At 41.5% G+C, this 22,766-nt stretch overlaps 1 protein-coding gene across 1 annotated transcript in view; it reads left to right on the plus strand.

Annotated features, from left to right (window-relative positions):
- The window catches only part of LOC124622124 (3-ketodihydrosphingosine reductase), a 72,648-nt gene that overhangs the window by 24,123 nt on the left and 25,759 nt on the right, over nt 1–22,766 (plus strand). The window contains exon 5 of the mRNA XM_047147737.1: nt 15,828–16,022. Coding sequence (XP_047003693.1) covers nt 15,828–16,022 — 195 coding nt within the window. The remainder of the gene's footprint in view (nt 1–15,827; nt 16,023–22,766) is intronic.

Below are 22,766 nucleotides of genomic sequence, written 5' to 3' on the forward strand. Positions count from 1 at the left end.
ATGTGGATGACCATCACGAAAATTGATGACTTTCTTCTTATCAGACAAGAACACCAAAGAATAAGATTAATAACTGTTACAATCATAATCATTGTTGTTCATGTCTGTACTTGAAGAAGAAATCTGTTGCAAATAAAATGGGACTGTATGTAGTAAAAGTGTATGTGAAGAAGAGAGAGAGAAAGAGGGAGAATCCACATACCTCTTCATAAATATTTTGTCAGGTTTGGTGTATAGTATCAAATCTTCATCATTTACTATGAAATTATCATTCAGAATTTCAATAAGATGCTCTAGAGCTGCTGACCCATAGCTTTTGCTAGAGGACCCAGAGGCGCAGGGGAGTTAGTGATCATACCTTTTCTTTATGAATTGAAAAAGTGCAATGAAGACCACTGGTGAATTATTTTTTTTTTTATTTTATTTTATTTTATTTTATTTTATTTTTTTCAAGAAAATCTTTATCAAAAGTTATAGTTTTGATATTTTCACCAATCATGTCATGGTAGAAAATTCTTGATGGGTTTCCATTTTCAATAAAATAATAGGTTTGCACAGAAAATCACCACAGATATGAGACATTGTTCACAACTGTAGAGACTGTTATGAACTGTTGGAAAACAGGTACAGTAACGTCCAATTATAGGGAATTTGCTCCGAATGCATGCACAAAGGAGAACAAAGAAAAAGAAGAGAGTGCGGGTATGGCAACAGAATGTTGCTACTGAAGGGCAGTTGAAATCACAAACTGTCAGAAATATATTATTTAAAACAATTCCTGTTTAAATGAATTAATTAACTAAATTTAGATAATCATGGGGCGATCAAAAAGTTTCTGTTCAAGGGCCTTGCTGTAGCATACATGCAATGTAGCACAACTCCAATGTGGGTATGTAAGCACCAACATGGTAAGGGATTAGGGCAGCATTCTTGTCTTTCTGACATGCTTGTGGTAGATGTGAACTATGGTGATATAATTGCCAAATGCATCCGAACTGGACCAATGTGCAGTTATTCTTTTCTTGGGTAGCAAATGACAAATACTGATGGGCTTCCATCAGAGAATTAAGAATGTGTGACAGCATGTCTGTTGAAAACCTCCTCAGTGGAATGATTTGCCAAACAGTGGTGCTGCTTCATGATAAGGCACATATTGCAAATGTCACAATGCAGAAGTTACACACACTCAAATGGGAGACACTTCTACACTCGCTGTATAATCCTGATCTCTCCCCAAGCGATTATCGTATCTTCAATCCCTTAAAAAAGTTCTTGAAGGGTTGACGATTCTTGTTGGACGAGGATGTGCAGCAGGCAGTTACGGTCTTCTTCATGCAGCAAGAGGCAGTTACAGACTTCTTTATGCAGCGGGGTATGGTGTTTTACCAAACAGGTATCTTCAACATGGTGTGTCAGTCAGATGATTGCTTCATTGCTCACAGTGATTTTGCCTGATTGGCATACCAATTCTGAGCTGTAAGCCCGTCGAACATAAACTTTTTTACAGAATAAATTAATTTTGCTTGTATATATTGAATTGATAAATATGTTTAAATTTCATAAATAATAGTGTAACATTGCAAGGAATAAAACAAAATCGAAAAGAAAAAAAATTACAGGAGCAGTGCACTGCCCTTGTAGTTCAAAAATCCATGACACTGTACTCGAAAACTTTTAGAGTGTGTTTTCTCTTTTCCTATGGCCCACTCAGGCAAGATATTCTAGGGAGTTGAAAGGAGTGTCTACCTGCTTCTACTCACACAGTTTGAGCCAAATCGGTGCACCCTTTCTTGTGCGCTCCCCATACTAATAATGTGCCTACATGGTTTACTTTCCATTATTTTCTAATGCAGTTGATAACCACAATAAACAGCCATAGATCACTGAGCATTTTAGCTTTTGTTCACCACATCTTCCTTGCTTGACTTCCTTGATCTTGGGTGACAGGCTGTGCCGAACTGTCTGCTACTACGGTACAATGGAGATGGGCAATTTTGGGATCTCTCTATCAAAAGTGAGTACAAAATTTAATGGTAAACAAACCAATGTTTTCTGTTGAGACTAGTGTTTTCCATTGATTGAGCTTGTTGTATCACTGAAGTTTTTGGACATGCAAAAGAGGAAGCAGGTGGGTTCATATGGATATCATCTGTCTCTTAATTTTAACCACTTATGGATTCATTTTCATACTACCCAACCTATGTATTATTATTATTATTATTATTTATTTATTTTCGATTATTCCCATTTAAGAGAGCGTTTGAACTTGAATTCCTTTATGATGATTGTTTGTTTTTTCTGAGCCCAAATTTTCTTCATGTGTTCACTGTGTTGTTTCTTTCGCTCCGCTGTCCATTTGCATCCTGGTCTGTTCTGTGTTGTGGTGTCAAATTTATGTTTTTTGATGATGATCCTGAATTCAGTTCTATTTTCTGCATCGTTTACTGTTATGTGTGCTTGTCTGAGGTCAACTTCAACTTCTTTTATCCATTTTGTTTTTCCCCTGCCTGAGTTGGTGACTTCAAGAATTCACTTTGAAATTCTGTTTTCATTCATCCTGTGGATATGTCTGTAGAACTGCATTCTTCTTTTCCTTATTGTATCCGTAATCTTGTCTGTGTCTTTGTATAATTCTGATGTTGGTCTCTTCATCCAGATTCCTTGCTCTTGTATCGGGCCAAAAATTTTCCTGAGAATTTTCGTTTCTTGTTTCTCTATTTCTTTGATTTTAGTTTGCCCACCTATTTGTGTTGTTTCAGATGCATACAGTGCCTCCGGAAGTACGACAGTGTTGTAGTGCCTCAATTTTGCGTTAATGGATATGGACTTTTTGTTATAATAGTTCCACGTGAGTTTATATGCTTTCTGTAGTTTTTTTATTCTTTCCTCATTGGCCTTTAGGTTGATTCCTGATGGCTGGATGATTTCTCCCAGGTACTTAAAATGTCGTCTTTGTATGATTTTCCCATGGGTTGTCACAATAGGCAATTTGTCTTGTGGCACTCTTTCTATGTACTGGGTTTTCTCATATGAGATTTGCAGGCCAGTTCTTTGTGCAATTTCGTGTAACTTCTCTATGGCGTTAGTGGCTTCTTTTCTATTATTTGTGAGGATTGCAAGGTCATCCGCAAAAGCTAAACACTTCAAATTGAATCTATTATCTTTTCTAATGCCAATTTGGATTCCTTTGACTTCTTTTTCCCATGTCCTGATAATTTTTTCAAGAATGATATTAAAGAGTAATGGTGAAAGTCCGTCACCCTGTCGCACTCCAGTTTGGATTTCAAATGGTTCCGAGATATCCCCCATAAATTTAACCTTGGAGACTGTGTCAGTTAATGTTTCCCGAATGATTGCTCTTGTCTTTCTGTCAATGCTGAATTCTCCCAGCGTCTTGCAGAGCGCTACTCTGTTTATAGAGTCATAGGCCTTTTTAAAATCTACAAAAGTAACCACTGTGTTTCGGGTGTTTCTCATCTGGAGAATCATTTTCAGATTCCAGATCTGCTCTATGCATGATCGTCCCTTGCGAAAACCAGCCTGGTATTCTCGTATTTGTGGGTCAGCTTGTTCTTCTAACCTATTCATGAGAACTTTTGATAGGATTTTATATGTGACCGGTACGAGTGAGATACTCCTGTAATTATTTGGTTCAGTTTTGTCCCCTTTTTTGTGGAGTGGATGGATGAGTGCGCATTTCCATTCAGAAGGGATCTGTTCTGTTTCCTAAATGTTTAATATGATTGTGTGAATTTTTCCTGTTAATCTTTCATCATTTAGTTTCCATAGTTCTGCAATAATTCCATTTTCTCCTGGGGCTCTATTGTTTTTCAGTGTCTTGATAATTTCTACTATTTCGTTGATGGTTGGCGGTTTAGCGTCAGGATTTGGTGTAGACGTCTCGTAGTGGATATCCTCTGTAGGTCTTTCGCAGTTGAGAAGTTTGTTGAAATAGTCTGCGAGGATTTGGCAGTTATTCTTTGTGTTAGTTTCTAGTGAACCATCCGGTTTCTTGAAGCAAAGATTGGGTGGCTGGTATCCTGCAATATGTTCTTTAAACGTCTTATAAAAATTCCTGGTGTTGTTCTTCTTAAAGTCTTGTTCTATCTCATCTAGTGGCCGTTTGTCATAATTTCTTTTTTCCCTCCGAATAGTTTTCAATGTTTGTTTTCGGATTACTAGAAGTTGTTGCCATTTTTCTGATGTTTTGTGACTATTGAAGTTTTTCCAGGCATTGGTCCTTTCTTCTATTGCTTGGTCACATACTATATTCCACCACCTGTGTTTTCTCCTTCTCGGGGGTTGACCCAATATCATCGTGGATTTGAGGACGTCCACAAGTTCTGTCCAGTTTGTGGTGTTTGTCTGACTAATTTCCTGTAAGATGTTTTCCTTGTTGAGTTTTATGTATTCGGGGTCTGGTCTCAGCACTTTGTTTAGTTTTGGCTTTTTTCTATTGGGTTGTAATCTGGTCTTTATCTGTAGAAGATGGTTGTTATTATTATTATTTTTATTATTATTATTATTATTATTATTATTATTATTTCTCTCCCCTCTCAGACGCCACGTCTGATCAAAAATGGAAAGTGACGCGGATCTTGATCAAGCGTGACTTCCTTTTAACTGTACGGTATATGTTACATTGCATTTAGGAACTTTCGGGTAATTGAACATGTATCAATAATTACAGATTTCTGTAGTATGTATACGTTTGGATGTAGCTGTATTGCGTTGATGTAGTGGTGGATATTGTGTGGTATGACTCCTGTAGTTGATAGTATAATTGGTATAATGTCAACTTTATCCTGATGCCACATGTCCTTGACTTCCTCAGCCAGTTGGATGTATTTTTTAATTTTTTTCTCCTGTTTTCTTCGGTATATTTGTTGTATTGGGTATGGATATTTCGATTAGTTGTGTTAATTTCTTCTTTTTATTGGTGAGTATGATGTCAGGTTTGTTATGTGGTGTTGTTTTATCTGTTGTAATGGTTCTGTTCCAGTATAATTTGTATTCATCATTCTCCAGTACATTTTGTGGTGCATACTTGTATGTGGGAACATGTTGTTTTATTAGTTTATGTTGTATGGCAAGTTTTTGATGTATTATTTTTGCTACATTGTCATGTCTTCTGGTGTATTCTGTATTTGCTAGTATTGCACATCTGCTTGTGATGTGATCTACTGTTTCTATTTGTTGTTTGCAAAGTCTGCATTTATCTGTTGTGGTATTGGGATCTTTAATAATGTGCTTGCTGTAATATCTGGTGTTTACTGTTTGATCCTGTATTGCAATCATGAATCCTTCCGTCTCACTGTATATATTGCCTTTTCTTAGCCATGTGTTGGATGCGTCTTGATCCATGTGTGGCTGTGTTAGATGATATGGGTGCTTGCCATGTACTGTTTTCTTTTTCCAATTTACTTTCTTTGTATCTGTTGATGTTATGTGATCTAAAGGGTTGTAGAAGTGGTTATGAAATTGCAGTGGTGTAGCCGATGTATTTATATGAGTGATTGCTTTGTGTATTTTGCTAGTTTCTGCTCGTACTATAAAGAATTATCTTAAATTGTCTACCTGTCCATAATGTAGGTTTTTTTATGTCGATAAATCCCCTTCCTCCTCCTTCCTTTCTGCTTAATGAGAATCTTTCTGTTGCTGAATGTATGTGATATATTCTATATTTGTGCATTGTGATCGTGTAAGTGTATTGAGTGCTTCTAGTCCTGTGTTACTCCATTTCACTATTCCAAATGAGTAGGTCAATATTGGTATAGCATAAGTATTTATAGCTTTTGTCTTGTTTCTTGCTGTCAATTCTGTTTTCAATATTTTTGTTAGTCTTTGTCTATATTTTTCTTTTAGTTCTTCTTTAATATTTGTATTATCTATTCCTATTTTTTGTCTGTGTCCTAGATATTTATAGGCATCTGTTTTTTGCATCGCTTCTATGCAGTTGCTGTGGTTATCCAATATGTAATCTTCTTGTTTAGTGTGTTTTCCCTTGACTATGCTATTTTTCTTACATTTGTCTGTTCCAAAAGCCATATTTATATAGAATGAGATTTTCACCCTGCAGCGGAATGTGCGCTGATACGAAACTTCCTGGCAGATTAAAACTGTGTGCCGGACCGAGACTCGAACTCGGGACCTTTGCCTTTCGCGGGCAAGTGCTCTACCAACTGAGCTACCCAAGTACGACTCACGCCCCGTCCTCACAGCTTCATTTCTGCCAGTATCTCGTCTCCTACCTTCCAAAAATTACAGAAGCTCTCCTGCGAACCTTGCAGAACTAGCACTCCTGAAACAAAGGATATTGCGGAGACATGGCTTAGCCACAGCCTGGGGGATGTTTCCAGAATGAGATTTTCACTCTGCAGCGGAGTTCGAGTTTTGGTCCGGCACACAGTTTTAATCTGCCAGGAAGTTTCATATCAGCGCACACTCCGCTGCAGAGTGAAAATCTCTGCAAGGTTCGCAGGAGAGCTTCTGTAAAGCTGGGAAGGTAGGAGACGAGATACTGGCAGAAGTGAAGCTGTGAGGACGGGGCGTGAGTCGTGCTTGGGTAGCTCAGTTGGTAGAGCACTTGCCCGCGAAAGGCAAAGGTCCCGAGTTCGAGTCTCGGTCCGGCACACAGTTTTAATCTGCCAGGAAGTGCCATATTTATATCATTGCTGAATACTTCTGTTATCTTTAGTAATTGGTTGAATTGTTAATTGTTGCTGCCAGTAGTTTTAGGTCATCCATGTATAGCAAATGTGTGATTTTGTGTTGGTATTATTATTATTATTATTATTACTATTATTACTACTAGTGAACCAGGCAATGCTTCGTAATTGCTAAGTATGTGTGGGAATTGGATATACATCCTAATTGCCTTGTCCTCCCTCTCTCTGTCCATCTCCTCATCCTCGCCGGCCGAAGTGGCCGTGCGGTTAAAGGCGCTGCAGTCTGGAACCGCAAGACCGCTACGGTCGCAGGTTCGAATCCTGCCTCGGGCATGGATGTTTGTGATGTCCTTAGGTTAGTTAGGTTTAACTAGTTCTAAGTTCTAGGGGACTAATGACCTCAGCAGTTGAGTCCCATAGTGCTCCGAGCCATTTGAACCATTCCTCATCCTCCCTCTCTTTCTTCATCTCCTCTTTCTTCCCACTCTCTGAGTACATATCTGCTCCTCCTCTCCCTTTCCATCTCTTCCTCCCAACATGCTCTCTCTCTCTCTCTCTCTCTCTCTCTCTCTCTCTCTCTCTCTCTCTCTCTCCCTCTCTCCCTCCCCCCCCTCTCTCCCTCCCTCCCCCTCCCCCTCCCCCTCCCCCTGCCCTATCACTCCCCCATCACTCCCCCTCCCCCTTCCATCCCTCTCCCCACTCTTCCCCCTTTCTTTTTCCATCTCCTGCCCCGCCCCCCCCTGCCATTTTGTTCATGTCCTCCTGCCACATCTCTGTCCATTTCCTCCCTCCTCTCTTTCAATCCCCTTTCCCCCCCCTCTCTCTCTCTCTCTCTCTCTCTCTCTCTGACCTTGGCTCGGAATTGCATTTGTTTAAAATAATGGGATAAACCGGTGGTGATCATTGGTGTACAGGGTATGAGAAGCATCTCTGCAGCTTTTGGATCTGTGAGGGTAGTGGCGTCAATGATAGTATTTCACATAGTTCTAATCTGTGAAGGGGTAGGATTACGAAGTTAGCCATAACTACAACTTACCTGTTTTCTGTTAAAGCTGACTGCAAGGAAGAATCCTGAACAACATATTGTTGGGTATACAATTTTTGTGTAAAATTCTATGTAAAGAGAGAGAATATATATGAAAGAAACAGTTTGTGTAATTGTTTAAATGCCCAGTTATTGCACTTAAAACTAACTGCGAGAAAGAAAATGAAACAACACATTTTCTTAGCACAGCATGCCACTTTTTTTCGCAGTCGATTTTTTTTGTTGGGATCTTTAGTCCAGAGACTGGTTTGCTGCAGCTCTCTGTGCTATTCTATCTTCTGCAAGCCTCTTCATCTCCAAATAACTACTGCATCTTACATCTTTCTGAATCTAATTACTGTATTCATATCCTGGTCTCCCTCTACAGCTTTTACCCACCTAATTCCCCTACCCCCCCCCCCCCCCCCTCCCTTTCCTCCAATTAGAACTACTGATCCCTTGATGTCTTCGAATGTTTCTATTAACCATTCCTGAAATAGTGCATGCTCACTTGAAAGTCTCACGCATTATCAGTATTTTCTCATCCGTAAGAGTGTGCTGCAAAAGAGCAATACTCTGAACTTCTGATAGAGCCCGCCATGGGCAAGTGCCTGTTTAAACCCTGCCATACTATGGTAATGCTCAGTTATCATGTTATTACTGCCTGCATACAGTTGCTTTATTTTATTTTGTTCAGTGTATGTTACGATGATTGTCATATATGCCACAGTCTGATAAAAGTTGTACTAACGTTCTTGGTTGTGTTGCGTGTCCAAGTTACAACACAAGTGAAGAGGAGTGTGGCATTGTTCTCCGCATGGTTTCCAGTCTCTGGTTGGTCCTCCATTGTGTGTACAGTGTCTGATGGTGCTACTGATGAGTTTTCACTCTGTCTGGTTGATTGGCAAGGGGTTCTTAATGCAGTGTTGCAGCATCTTAGCAGCAGCAGGCATTTGCCACAGGGCAACACAGTCACACCCACGTATTGCAAATGCTTGCCTCTGTATTGGCCAGTTTGGGTCTGTCTCAGTCTACATCACTTGCCACATCACCCCTTGCACCTCCTGTTTTGCCTGTCACTGTCCTGGTCATTTATCCCCCACTGTTTCTGTCTTATGAGTCTTTCAAAGAATGGGAACTAAACAAAAAACAGTTGCGGCAGCACTTCCCTGCATTTGGAATGACTGATGTTACCTTATGCCATGCTTTCTTTTTGTCTTGGTTATTGCCTCACTTGTATCAACTCCTTTGCCAACTGATCCCCAACAGGATCTGTCTTTACTCTCTTTTGATAACATGTGCAACCTTCTTTCAAAATACTGCTGTAAACGGACACACATGGTTGCTGCTAGGGTTGAGTTGTATCGGCATTGCAGGAAACAGGAATATTCCTATAAGCCTTGGGCACCTGAGCTTCACGGATTAAGCTGCCATTGCCACTTTGTCACTGATGTATTTAAGGAGACATATGCTGACCAGATGGTTTGTGACGCAATCATTTGGTTGGTCCCCGATCGTGAGGTTCATGAGTGTGCTCTTCAGTGTGCAAAACACCTCCCTCTCCAATGTTCTGACTATTGCACAATTGTTTGAGCCTTCAAGGACTGTGGGTACTCAGATTGAATCATGGTGTGAGGTTGCAGAAGTTTAAACTGCTTCCCTCTGCCGTTTGTCGGACGGTTCACAGGGGTATGATATGGTGGCAGCAGTTCAAGTAATAAACACTATTTCCAGTGAAGTTAATCTCATCTCTGATCAAGTGCCTTATACACAACTCGACCCTTTAGCTCTGAATTTTCTGCCTCGTTTTCTGCGGGTTTGAATTGTGCCAATAATTTCAAAGCCCATGTCACCATGAAATGTTTTGCCAGACCCCATTTCCTTATGGCTCGCTTGGTGCCAATGCCACTCCATGACCAAGTGAAGGCAGAGCTTGACCGCCTCACAGCCTCCAGAGTCATCCAACCAATCACATCCAATGAATGGGCTACCCCCACAGTCATTGTCAAGAAGCTGTCGGGATGTTACACCTTTTTCAGTGATTTCAAAGTTCATGTCAATGCTGAGTCTATCATTGACACACATCCCTTGCCACACCCTGATTAACTTTTTGCTAAGCTCACTGGTGGTCAGTATTTTTCCAAGATCGACCTCTGATGCATATTTTCAGCTTCCCGTTGATGCTGACTCTTGATGGCTCTTGGTCGTTAACATGCCTTTTGGCTCGTATCAGTTGTTGCAGTTACCATTTGGAGTGGCCAGTGCCCCAGAGATTTTTCAGTGGTTTCTCGAACAACTCACGAGGCCTGTGTCAGGCTATGCCGACTATTTGATGATATTGTGGTCTCCGGCTCCACCACTGCTGAACATCTCAACACCTTACGTACCTCTTTTCAGTGTTACAGGCCACCGGGTTAAAATGCAATTTGGTTAAGTGCTGCTTCTTTCAGCTTTCTATTGTTTATGGTGGGTTCGAGGTCTCTTAGTGCTAGTATCAAACACCTTCATCAGAATATCTCTGCCACTGTTGGCTCTTACGCATCCTCGTCGGTCAAGGAACTCTAGGTTTTTTAGGTAAGATTGCTTATTATCATCAGTTTATGTCAAGGGCAGCATCGGTTGCACAACTGTTACATGTCTTGCTGTATAAGGGGACATCTTTCCACTGGTCGCAGGTGTGTGAAATGGCCCTTTCCAAACTAAAGTCTTTGTTACAATCTGTATCTTGTCTTGTAACATACCAATCGGGCCAAAGTTAGTGTTAGCAACAGATGCTTCCCAGCATGGGCTGGGGGTGGTGTTAGCTCATAAATATTCTGATGGCTCTGAGCAGCCTACTGCATATGCGTCAAAGACACTTAATTTGACTCAGACTAGATATTCACGAAGAGAGAAAGAAGCCCTCGCCATTGTCTATGCCATGAAGAATTTCGTATTTTCCTCTATGATATAAAATTCTATCTCATCACGAATGAGAAGCCAGTTGTTTCACTGTTTAACCCCTCATTGTCATTGCCAAACAAAGCAGCGCATCACCTTCGATGTTGGGCGCTGCTCCTCTCTCAGTACAACTACAAGATTCACTTCCCCCCCACGGCTAAACATGCAAATGCAGATGCACTCTCCTGTCTTCCAGCTGGTCCAGACCCAGGTTTTGGGAGGAAATGATACAATGTGGCTTGCCTGAGGCACCTCCATTGTGGGCATCCGACCCCCTCCATAACTACTACATGTTTCAGCATTGTTGTTTGTCATTGATGGTGTTCTACTCTTCGATACAGACTGTTCAGCTCCTCGTGTATTAGTTCCCTCAGCTCTCCATTCAGAGCGCCTGCAATTGCTGTGCGCTGATCATTGGGAGGGGGGGGGGGGGGTTGTCAGCACCAAGGCGCTACCCCACTGTCATGCATTTTGGCATGATTTGGACGATGACATCAATTGCTCGGTTACAGCATGTTCTTGACGCACATTGTAGCATGCCTGATAGTCGTTGATGCATTCTCTTGGTTCCCATAAGATATTCATTGGCCATCAACTTCTGTATCTGCCACCCGGGCAGTGTTGTTGAAAATTTTTCCATCAAAGGACTTTCGGCTATATTGGTCTCTGATAACAGCCCTCAGTTTGTGTCGCAGGAGTTTGCCTCCATCTGCAATGCCTGAACTCCTGCAGGATTCACCACATTTTTTCCCCTGCACTTCCACCCACAGTCCAACAGTGAGGCTGAAAGGTTGGTTAGAACATTTAAAATGTAAATGAAAATGTATGTGCTCGGACCCTGTCTAATGTTGCCTTGGATCAGTGTCTGTCTCCCTGTCGGTTCACACAGTTCGGCGACAACAGCCCTGCTGAACTGCTCCAGGGGTGTCAATCCTGGATGCTCTTACATCCCCTGTGGCCCAGTCAGGGACATCATCCGTGCAGCCATTGTCCCTTTCTGGTCCAGTGTGGCTATATGTGCATGCAGGTTTGACCGTCACCCAAAATGGATTCCTGCCATCATCTCTCAATGCCGTGGCCACTGCCTCTATGACGTCTATATGGGGGAGGGCCTCCGTGCATGTCATTATGACCGTTTGCACCTGCACATGGATGACTGGATAACCCTGGCTGGGATGCCAACATCGCCATTCCAGTCTGCATTTCTCAACAGGTCACCTGATGTGGCTGGGACCCTTACGAGAGTCCCCCATCACTGGCGGACATGCCTGATTCAGCTTCTCCAATAGCCCTGTCAGTACCAACTCAGCTACCGCCCACATCGGAGCCGTCCCAACCGCCAGCTGCCGGGGCACCACCACCACCAGGCTCTGGACCTGATGTGGACATGGAGTTCGTACCAACGTCACCAATCCTATCATATGAGTTGACACGAGAAGGCGGACTGCAACACTGCCCATGCTCCAAGTACTTCCAACCATAGGCCCCAGTATCAGCACATCTTAATCAGAGCCTTGCGGAAGAAGACGTCGTGGACATCTCGCGAATCTGAGCTGTTCCCCAAGGGAAGAGAAATGAAGTAATGTGGGCACACTTGAAAGCCGCATGCATTAACAGTGTGTTGTCATCCACAAGAGTGCACCTTGAAAGAGCAATACTGTGTGAAATTCCGTTAGAGCCCTCCACTGGTGAGTGCATGTTTAAACCCTGCCGCACTACAGTCACACTCAGTTATCAAGTTTTTACTGCTTGCATACACTTGCCTTATGTTATTGTGTTCAGTGTGTGCTGTGGTGACCAGCATGCATGCTAGAGTCTAATAAAAGTTGTACTAACATTCTTGATTGTGTTGTGTGTCCAAGTTACAACAAATTCCTTCTTCTAGTCCGGTTGTGCCACAAATTTCTTTCTCCCCAATCCTGTTCAGTACTTCCTCATTAGTTATGTGATCTACCCATCTAAACTTCAGCATTTTTCTGTGGCACCACATTTTAAAAGTTTCTGTTCACTTCTTGTCTAAACTGTTTATTGTCCATGTTTCACTTCGATACATGTCTACACTCCATACAAATACTTACAGAAAAGATTTTCCTAACACTTAAATCTGTATTTGATGTTAACAAATTTCTCTTCTTCAGAAAAGCTTTTCTTGCCATTGGCAGTGTACATTTCATATCCTCTTTACTTGGGCCATCAGCAGCTGTTTTACTGCCCAACTAGCAAAACTCATCTACTGCTTTAAGTGTCTCATTTCCGTATCTAATTCCCTCAGCATCCTCTGATTTGTGTATAATGTCTGTCTGTGTAAATGTTTATTAGGCAATGGATACTCTGGATAGGAATATCAACAATGTAGGAAAAGATAGATTGCTGCTTATTGTAGCACATTATAGTTGCATTCCACCCTGAACTGCTGGAGTTGGCAGTTATGTGTGCATGAGGTTTGCTTGCTTGTGTGTATGAATGGTGTGTGTTTTATTTTTGCTGATGAAGGATGTGGCCAAAAGCTCTGTGTGGGTGTCTTTTAATTGTGCCTATCTGCAAACTTAACATGTCTTCTTTACGGTAAATCATAAACTGTCTTTTCATACTTTGTAAATGTGTGTTATAGTGAATTTTCTCATCATGAGAGTACTGAAAGGTGATCTATGTACATTGTTAAAAACCATTCAAAGGCCAAGATCATAAAAATATTTTTTATTCAAGACAACCAGTTTCAACAGTCTTAATTGTTATCTTCAAGGCATAAACTTTTTTTGGTTAAACATGTTCTTTCACTCTGAACTTCATGCACAATGTGTCAACTGGATAAAATTCAGCACATTATAAATATTTGTCATCACAAAGATACTTAAAAACACAGAGCACCTTGTCTGGAAGGCTGTGTCCATATACATATTGCACACAGATGCTTGTTACATGACACATATCAGTACACAATAGCATACCTGTGTATAAGAGCATCATGTAAAACACTGATGTAAATTAGTCGAGAACTTATCAAGATGTCCGCCAACAAAATACCCATTTATATATTTATACAGTATATATTTAAGAAGTATGTAGTCTACGTCCATGTGATTTTTATTAGAATAATGTGAAGTAAATCAGGTGAAAAGGTTTCGAGATTTTTGCGTACAACTTCCCCCTTTATGTACTATATATGTTTAAAAAAAGAATGGTCTTTGTCCATCTAAATGTTTATTAGAGTGTGTCGTGTAAATGTATGAAGTAAATCGGTCTAGAACTTGTCGAAGTAATTCGGTCTAGAACTCGTCAACATTATTGGAAAAAATTATAAACAACAACTTGCCTTTACATGGTTTTTTCTGTGTGTGTGTGTGTGTGTGTGTGTGTGTGTGTGTGTGTGTGTTTTCTGAGTTTAGTAGAGTATCATGTAAAGATTTTAAGTAAATCAGTCAAGACCTTTTTGAGATGTTTGCAAATACTGTTGCCCCTTTATATATATATATATACACACACACACACAAAGATGATGTGACTTACCAAATGAAAGTGCTGGCAGGTCGACAGACACACAAACAAACACAAACATACACACAAAATTCAAGCTTTCGCAACAAACTGTTGCCTCATCAGGAAAGAGGGAAGGAGAGGGAAAGACGAAAGGATGTGGGTTTTAAGGGAGAGGGTAAGGAGTCATTCCAATCCCGGGAGCGGAAAGACTTACCTTAGGGGGAAAAAAGGACGGGTATACACTCGTACACACACACATTTCCATCCACACATATACAGACACAAGCAGACATATTTAAAGACAAAGAGTTTGGGCAGAGATGTCAGTCGAGGCAGAAGTGCAGAGGCAAAGATGTTGTTGAATGACAGGTGAGGTATGAGTGGCGGCAGCTTGAAATTAGCGGAGATTGAGGCCTGGTGGATAACGGGAAGAGAGGATATATTGAAGAGCAAGTTCCCATCTCCGGAGTTCGGATAGGCTGGTGTTAGTGGGCAGTATCCAGATAACCCGGACGGTGTAACACTGTGCCAAGATGTGCTGGCCGTGCACCAAGGCATGTTTAGCCACAGGGTGATCCTCATTACCAACAAACACTGTCTGCCTGTGTCCATTCATGCAAATGGACAGTTTGTTGCTGGTCATTCCCACATAGAATGCGTCAGTGTAGGCAGGTCAGTTGGTAAATCACGTGGGTGCTTTCACACGTGGCTCAGCCTTTGATCGTGTACACCTTCCGGGTTCGCATGAATGGACACAGGCAGACAGTGTTTGTTGGTAATGAGGATCACCCTGTGGCTAAACATGCCTTGGTGCACGGCCAGCACATCTTGGCACAGTGTTACACCGTCCGGGTTATCTGGATACTTCCCACTAACACCAACCTATCCGAACTCTGGAGATGGGAACTTGCTCTTCAATATATCCTCTCTTCCCGTTATCCACCAGACCTCAATCTCCGCTAATTTCAAGTTGCCGCCACTCATACCTCACCTGTCATTCAACAACATCTTTGCCTCTGCACTTCTGCCTCGACTGACATCTCTGCCCAAACTCTTTGTCTTTAAATATGTCTGCTTGTGTCTGTATATGTGTGGATGGATGTGTGTGTGTGTGTGTGTGTGTGTGTGTGTGTGTGTGTGTGTGTGTGCGAGTGTATACCCGTCCTTTTTTCCCCCTAAAGGTAAGTCTTTCCGCTCCCGGGATTGGAATGACTCCTTACCCTCTCCCTTAAAACCCACATCCTTTCGTCTTTCCCTCTCCTTCCCTCTTTCCTGATGAGGCAACAGTTTGTTGCGAAAGCTTGAATTTTGTGTGTATGTTTGTTTGTGTTTGTTTGTGTGTCTGTCGACCTGCCAGCACTTTCATTTGGTAAGTCACATAATCGTTGTTTTTACATATATATTTCCTACGTGGAATGTTTCCGTCTATTATAACCATATCATATATATACCATCGTGTGAATGTTTGTTAGAGCATTGTGTAAAAATTTGAAGCAAATTGGTCTAAGACTTTTCAAGATGTACATTAACAATATTAAATAACAACTTGTCTTTATATAGTCGTATAGGTTATTATTATTATTGTTGTTGTTCTTAATATTATTCACTCCATTATTTCTGGGTGTGTAATTTTCACATACATCAGTGTACATTGACAAGGAACAATAGCTGAAGGCAAAGACATGCATTGTAAGAAGTTCCTGTGATTTTGTCTGCAGAAAATGGTGAACATAAACCTGCTGGGCACCCTTCAGATGACACATGCAGTGCTGCCTCAGATGAAGAACAACAGGGAGGGCAGCCATATTGTGCTTGTAGGATCCCAAGCTAGCCTCTTAGGCCTCTATGGTTTCAGTGCTTACTGCAGCACCAAGTTCGCCATCAGGGGATTGGCCGAGGCCCTTGAGATGGAGGTTAGTACTGTAATCATTGTTTTCTTTGCATGCTGCTGATATAACAGTAACTTAATCGTTTCATATTTCAGATAAAGGTTTAAATCGTGGATCAGTAATGTATGTTCCAAAGTGAAGTAACAACCAGTACTTATCAAACGTTGGCTTATGGATGTAAAGATTTGAAAATTGTCAGATTTGCTAACTTTATGAAGATTTCTCAGTTATTTTATCTCACTGTTTCTCCTGCAACTTGCCTGCCTAATTTTTGTGAACACCCATTCAAGCACAGCAACTAGACCTACGTTCTATGCATTCTACACCCATATAAGGAACATAAAATAAGACTACAGCCATGGATTACAACATTATTTCATTCTGTCACTTCATGTTTGTAAATTCGGAGAAAAAATTTTCCTGTTCGTGTAATTTTTTTTACTTATGTTGTTCTGATTTGTTGATAAAGTCTTCCATAAGTGGTGGGGGTGGAAGGGGGCGGTTTGCTCAATTTAATCTGCAGTAGTTATTCTGTTTCAAGCCATCAGTTCTGCAATTGTTTTTTTCAAACCACTTTTCTCTCCTATATATACTGTGGTTACTGCATTTTCTTTCTTATTTCCTATTTATTCCATCCCCCCCCCCCCCCCCCCCCACTCCAAATCATAAACTCTCTGTCCTAGGTCTAAATCTGCATATATCCTCCTCCAAGCCATAATACAGTGCACAGTAGAGGTACTTCGGGCCATTGCCAGTCATTCCCTTTCGTGTTCCAGTCTCAGATGGACTAAAGAAGAAGTGGTTGCTTGGGCCATAATTTCCCTTATTTTGTCCTTACCTGACCTGAATGTTGGAGACAGTACAATCTTTCTGCAAACTGTTGCAAATTCTAGGTGCCCAAATTCCATCAGTCTACATTTACATCTATATCTACATACATAGTCCACAAGCCACCGTACAGTGTGTGGTGGATGGTACCCTGTACCTCTACTAGCCATTCTCTTTCCTGTTCCACTTGCAAATAAATCTAGGGTAAAATGACTGTCTAAAACCCTTTGTATGAGCCCTAGTTTCCCATACCTTATCTTCATGGCCCTTACGCAAATTATACGTAGGTAGCAGTAGAATCATTCTGTAGTCAGCTTTAAATTCCAGTTCTCAAAATTTTCTCAGTAATGTTCATCAAAAAGAATATCATCTTTCTTCCATGGATTCCCATTTAAGTTCCCAAAGTTTATAATAGTGTTTTGCAAAAGATAGTAGTTCCGTTCCCTCCAAGCATTCCTGACTACGCTAACCAAGCATTGCTACGACACCTTTATATCGATCAAACCAGTCCATAGGAAATCTACAAACACCACTCTGAATTGCATTGATGTATTCTTTTAGTTTCACCTGGTAAGAATTCCAAACAGTCATGCAGTGGTTGCCCATGCATTCTGTACACGATTTCCTTTAGAGTTGCAATAAACTATCCCATAAATTTGCTAATAAACTGTAGTCATCCATTTGCCTCTCCTACAACTGATCTTATGTGGTTGTCCCATTTAATCTCATTTAGCAATCTTACACCTTGGTATTTAATTGAAGTGGCAGAGTCAAATGGTGTATCATTAATACTGTTGAAATAATTCAGTTTCCCTCACTCATTCATATTACACTACCTGACCAAAACAGTGAATCACTCAGACGGAGAGGAGGAAACCAAATGAAACTACATATTGATGTTATCTCACTGAATACAAAACTGAGTCAAATTTGTAAAGAACGTGGTGGTAGGAGGCCACTTACCAGTGTGATGTTGCACCCTCTCTGGCCTGGATACATGGGCTGATTTGGGTAGGAAGAGTGTTGTAAAGCCATTATATCCTCTCATGAAGCAAACTGGCCCCTCAGTGGCTGTAACTGCTTCTTGATGTACTGGCACTGGGATGAAGTTGTCATCTGAACTGGTTCCATACGTTCTATTGGGAACAGATTTAGGGATCTTGCTGTCCACATGAGTAACTCAACATCACACATACGGTTGATAGAGACACATGCTGTGTGTGAGCGAACATTGTCCTGTTGAAAAATGTCAGCACGATACTGCCACATGAAAGTAAACGCATAGGTACACAGGATGCCCTTGATGTACCTTGTGGCATCAGAAGTGTCTTAGGTGCTACGAGCCGTGACCTGAAGTCATACTTGACAGCTCCCTACATGATGATGGCCAGAGAATCATTGCTGCGCCTCTCCAAAACATTGCAAGAATGGGATCTCTCCAACATTGAAGACGGTCATCCGGAGTTGTTCAGAACTGTGAGTTATTGCCGAACACTGTGCGTTGCCATTCATGTACAGCCCATTCTTCCCGGTCCTGGCACAACTCCAAATGCAGCCATTTGTGTTGTGATGTTAACGGCAGACTACAGGTGGAACGATAATTCCCTAGTCCGGCAGCTGCTAGTCTCCAACCAAACGTGCGGGATGACACAGAATGCTGCAAGGAGTCCATTACATGCTCTTGGATGGCAGTTGCAGATGTGAAGGTGTTACAATGTGTTTGGTGCCCATACAGCAGTTCCAACTTTTAGTGGCCGAATGTTGGCCAACAGAACCTCGCCCAATCGGTATCCCTGCCCTTGCGTTCCCATGCAGTGCAGCATCAGGTCACTGTCACATCAAAATGCTGCAGAAATTTGGATGTTGTATGATTTAAGTGTCAGGAAGTCTTTTCAGAAAGTATTTGATGGGTTGTAGCCATGTATGGAAGTGAAACATGGATGATAAACAGTGTAGACAAGAAGAGAATAGGAGCTTTTGAAATGTGGTGCTACAGAAGAAGAATGCTGAAGACTAGATGGGTAGATCATGTAACTAATGGAGAGGTACTGAATAGAATTGAGGAGAAGAGAAATTTGTGATAAAACCTGACTAGAAAAAGGGATTGGTTGATAGGACATGTTCTGAGGCATCAAGGGATCACCAATTCAGTATTGGAAGGAAGCGTGGAGGGTAAAAATTGTAAAGGGAGACCAAGAGATAAATTCACTAAGCAGATTCTGAAGGATGTAGGTTGCAGTAGCTATTCGGAGATGAAGAGGCTTGCACAGAGCTGCATCAAACCAGTCTCTGGACTAAAGACAACAACAACAACAACAACATGATTTCACCAGTCAAACAAATGGGGACCCACAATGAAACCTTTTTTTAACCCTGTGCCAAGTGCTAATAAAACTGTCTCACATTAGTGTGTGGCACCTCCACTCCTTCATAGGGATTACTCAGCACCTGACACTGTTGACGTCTCTTGTTTACCCAAACAAACCTTGCAACAACACTAAACATGAACAGTACTAATGCACTAAAGGTGGCTGTTACACCTGTCACAGAGAAGTGCAACAGTAATCATTAACGTACTCATCGATAGTGGGTACGACAAATCAAACACTGGAAAAAGTCCTGCTCACTACCCTTCTCACCCCTCCCACAGTGGTATTCCACCGTCCACCGAACCTACACAATATCACAATATACTCGTCCATCCTTACACAACCGTCGCAGGTTCGAGGCCTGCCTCGGGCATGGATGTGTGCGATGTCCTTAGGTTAGTTAGGTTTAACTAGTTCTACGTTCAAGGGGGCTGATGACCTCAGATGTTTAGTCCCATAGTGCTCAGAGCCATTTGAACCTTACACAACCCCTGCTCCCAATCCCGTACCTCATGGCTCATACCCCTGTAATAGACCTAGATGCAAGACCTGTCCCATGCTTCCTCCCACCACCACCTACTCAGTCCGGTCACTAACATCACCTATCCCATCAAAGGCAAGGCTACCTGTGGAACCAGTCATGTGGTCTACAAGCTAAGCTGCAACCACTGTGCTGCATTCTATGTGGGCATGACAACCAACAAGCTGAAACTTCCTGGCAGATTAAAACTGTGTGCCCGACCGAGACTCGAACTCGGGACCTTTGCCTTTCGCGGGCAAGTGCTCTACCATCTGAGCTACCGAAGCACGATTCATGCCCGGTACTCACAGCTTTACTTCTGCCAGTATCTCGTCTCCTACCTTCCAAACTTTACAGCAGCTCTCCTGCGAACTTTGCAGAACTAGCACTCCTGAAAGAAAGGATACTGCAGAGACATGGCTTAGCCACAGCCTGGGGGATGTTTCAAGAAGTAAAGCTGTGAGTACCGGGCGTGAGTTGTGCTTCGGTAGCTCAGATGGTAGAGCACTTACCCGCGAAAGGCAAAGGTCCTGAGTTCAAGTATCGGTCGGGCACACAGTTTTAATCTGCCAGGAAGTTTCATATCAGCGCACACTCCGCTGCAGAGTGAAAATCTCATTCTGGAACAAACAAGCTGTCAACTTTGTCTTCTGGGCGCATCAGTTTCTTTGCCAGGCAGTGTAATTTACATCTAGCCAGATTGGAGGCAAGCTGCCATTCATTTCCCGAAGTAGAAATTCAGTATGTCATCCTGAATCCAACAACTGTCACTCAGTGATGAGTTTTAGCAGTACCCAACAGTGTTGTCAGCAAACTGTCTCACAAGGAGACAGCCAGACTTGTCATTTTGAAACTTGTTTTGATTTTTTTTTTAAGTTCACTTTTAGTCACCTTTGCAAAAATACCTTACTTTCCAAGAGAGAGTTGGAGTTACTTAAAAAGTTAAGAAGTATAATATGTTTTTCACAGTTCCCTCACTTGCAACTGCAATTGGTCTATTATGTGTTACAGCATTCCCATCTCTCTTCTTTCATTGCTTTGTGAGTTCAGTACTGAATCATTAATTGAAAGCAATCAAAAGATAACTAAATATTCATAGAGAAATACAGTTTATATTTTATAGAAAATATTGTTTCCAAATTGGTAAGGAGACTATGCATGTAAATGCAGAATTCCCAACAAGTTGTTGTTGTTGATTTGGGTGAGGAGACCAAACTGCGAGGTCTTTGGTCTCATTGGATTAGGGAAGGAAGGGGAAGGAAGTCGGCCATTGCCCTTTTAAAGGAACCATCCCGACATTTGCCTGAAGCGATTTAGGGAAATCAGGATGGACAGATGCAGGATTGAACCGTGGTCCTCCCGAATGCGAGTCCCAAGAAGTCAAAATTAATTTAATTTCTTGCAACTATTGCAACAGTTGGAAATATTGATACAAGGCTACAAGAAGTCAATTAAGAATTACATTTGTCAGCCCTGTGTGTCACGGCCGGACTTAGTTAAGGGTGAGTCTGGCCCATACCTGACTCCTAATTAAAGGCTCTGAGATAGTCGGCTCAAAATATGTACGTTAAAATACATTTGTCAGTAATGGATTACAGAATTTAAATCATCACGACACATTTAGGATACTTCGCGCACAAATTTTGTGTGGTGGCAGTCAACATTTTTGGAGCTGTTGATCTTGAGTGATGTTTCTCAAAAAGGTAATGGCCAGTCTTAAGGCTGCACCTTGAACTGCCAGTTAGCTATACGTAGCAAAGATTTAGGAGTATGGCTTCTACAGAGTACAGCTCTTACAGGCTTCCCAAAAGCTCAGTCGCTTCTGCCTTGCTGTCCTGTTTCACACCTTTGTCAAGTCTATGTCTCAAGCAGAACTTGGGAGGTGCCATATTAAATTTTGTCCTAATCTTATGAAGCCCATATTTGGTGGGTTTTACATTATAACTTACATCCTATGACTATATGTTGCTCCAAAGCACCAGCAAAAATTGTCATTATTGCTATGATTTGATGTAGGAAAATGGTGGGAAACTTCATATTCATGGTGAAAGAACTTCCATATTTCATTGGTTTTGCATTAGAACTTGGTTTTATGAAAATATGCCATTTCAGTCTAATAGTGTGTTGAAGATGAATCAAAAGCCCATCATTCTTGGTATAATTTCTTATAATTAAATGTCAGTTAATGTGGCTTAATGCCTTTAAGAGATCATATAAAATAAGAATCACAAGTCCGGAGGATTAAGGTATTTTAGAGGATAAAGACACAGACTTATGATGCCAAAGTTCATGTGTTCTTGTCCTGCTTCCTTCAGATTTTTTTATTCACCTTCATGTGTTCCGAAAGATTCTGGGACTTCCTTATCAATTTAATATAAATATACACTGTAACATCTGAAGAATACGGTTCCTTATCAAAGTTGGTACCTTACAACAGAACCACAAGTAATGACAGCTGCTGCCATATGCAGCAACGAATGAGAGATGTCGGCATGGACATACCCTCAAAAAGTTCCATATGCCACCACTGTCAGAAGATTACTTAAGTCATAGTGCAATCCAACTCATCCTCTGCAATCATTGCATACAACAGTATCATCTTAGGCAGATGTAGCAGCAAGAGTTATGTTAGAAGCCAGAACTGTGTCTCAAAGTTTATAGTCAGTTGTACACTAGGAGGAGACTATAATTTTGTATTGTATCGAGTGATAGGTTGCAGAGTTGAGAGATAGTAAAAAATCTGTGGACATAGATTGTTTCCAAGTTAACTATTTCAGACTGTTCAGGTCTTAATAAACTGATCTAATATTTTGTGTGTGTAGTAGTATCTGCTCCACCTCCTCCAGAAGTAAATCTAGGTGTGCTAGGACTCACTGCAGTGCTGATGCGTATGTCTCCCTGTGTGTGTGCGTGTGGGGGGGGGGGGGGGGGGCGTGCGCGCGCGTGCATGATTGTTTTCTGTTTTCTGAGTTGCTGCCTGATCTGATTCACTGTTCATTATGTATTTATTCATACAAAAATCACAATCAAAGCACAGTACTTGGGATGTCG

The sequence above is a fragment of the Schistocerca americana genome, chromosome 7, assembly GCF_021461395.2.
Source record: "Schistocerca americana isolate TAMUIC-IGC-003095 chromosome 7, iqSchAmer2.1, whole genome shotgun sequence".
Taxonomy (NCBI): Eukaryota; Metazoa; Arthropoda; class Insecta; order Orthoptera; family Acrididae; genus Schistocerca; species Schistocerca americana.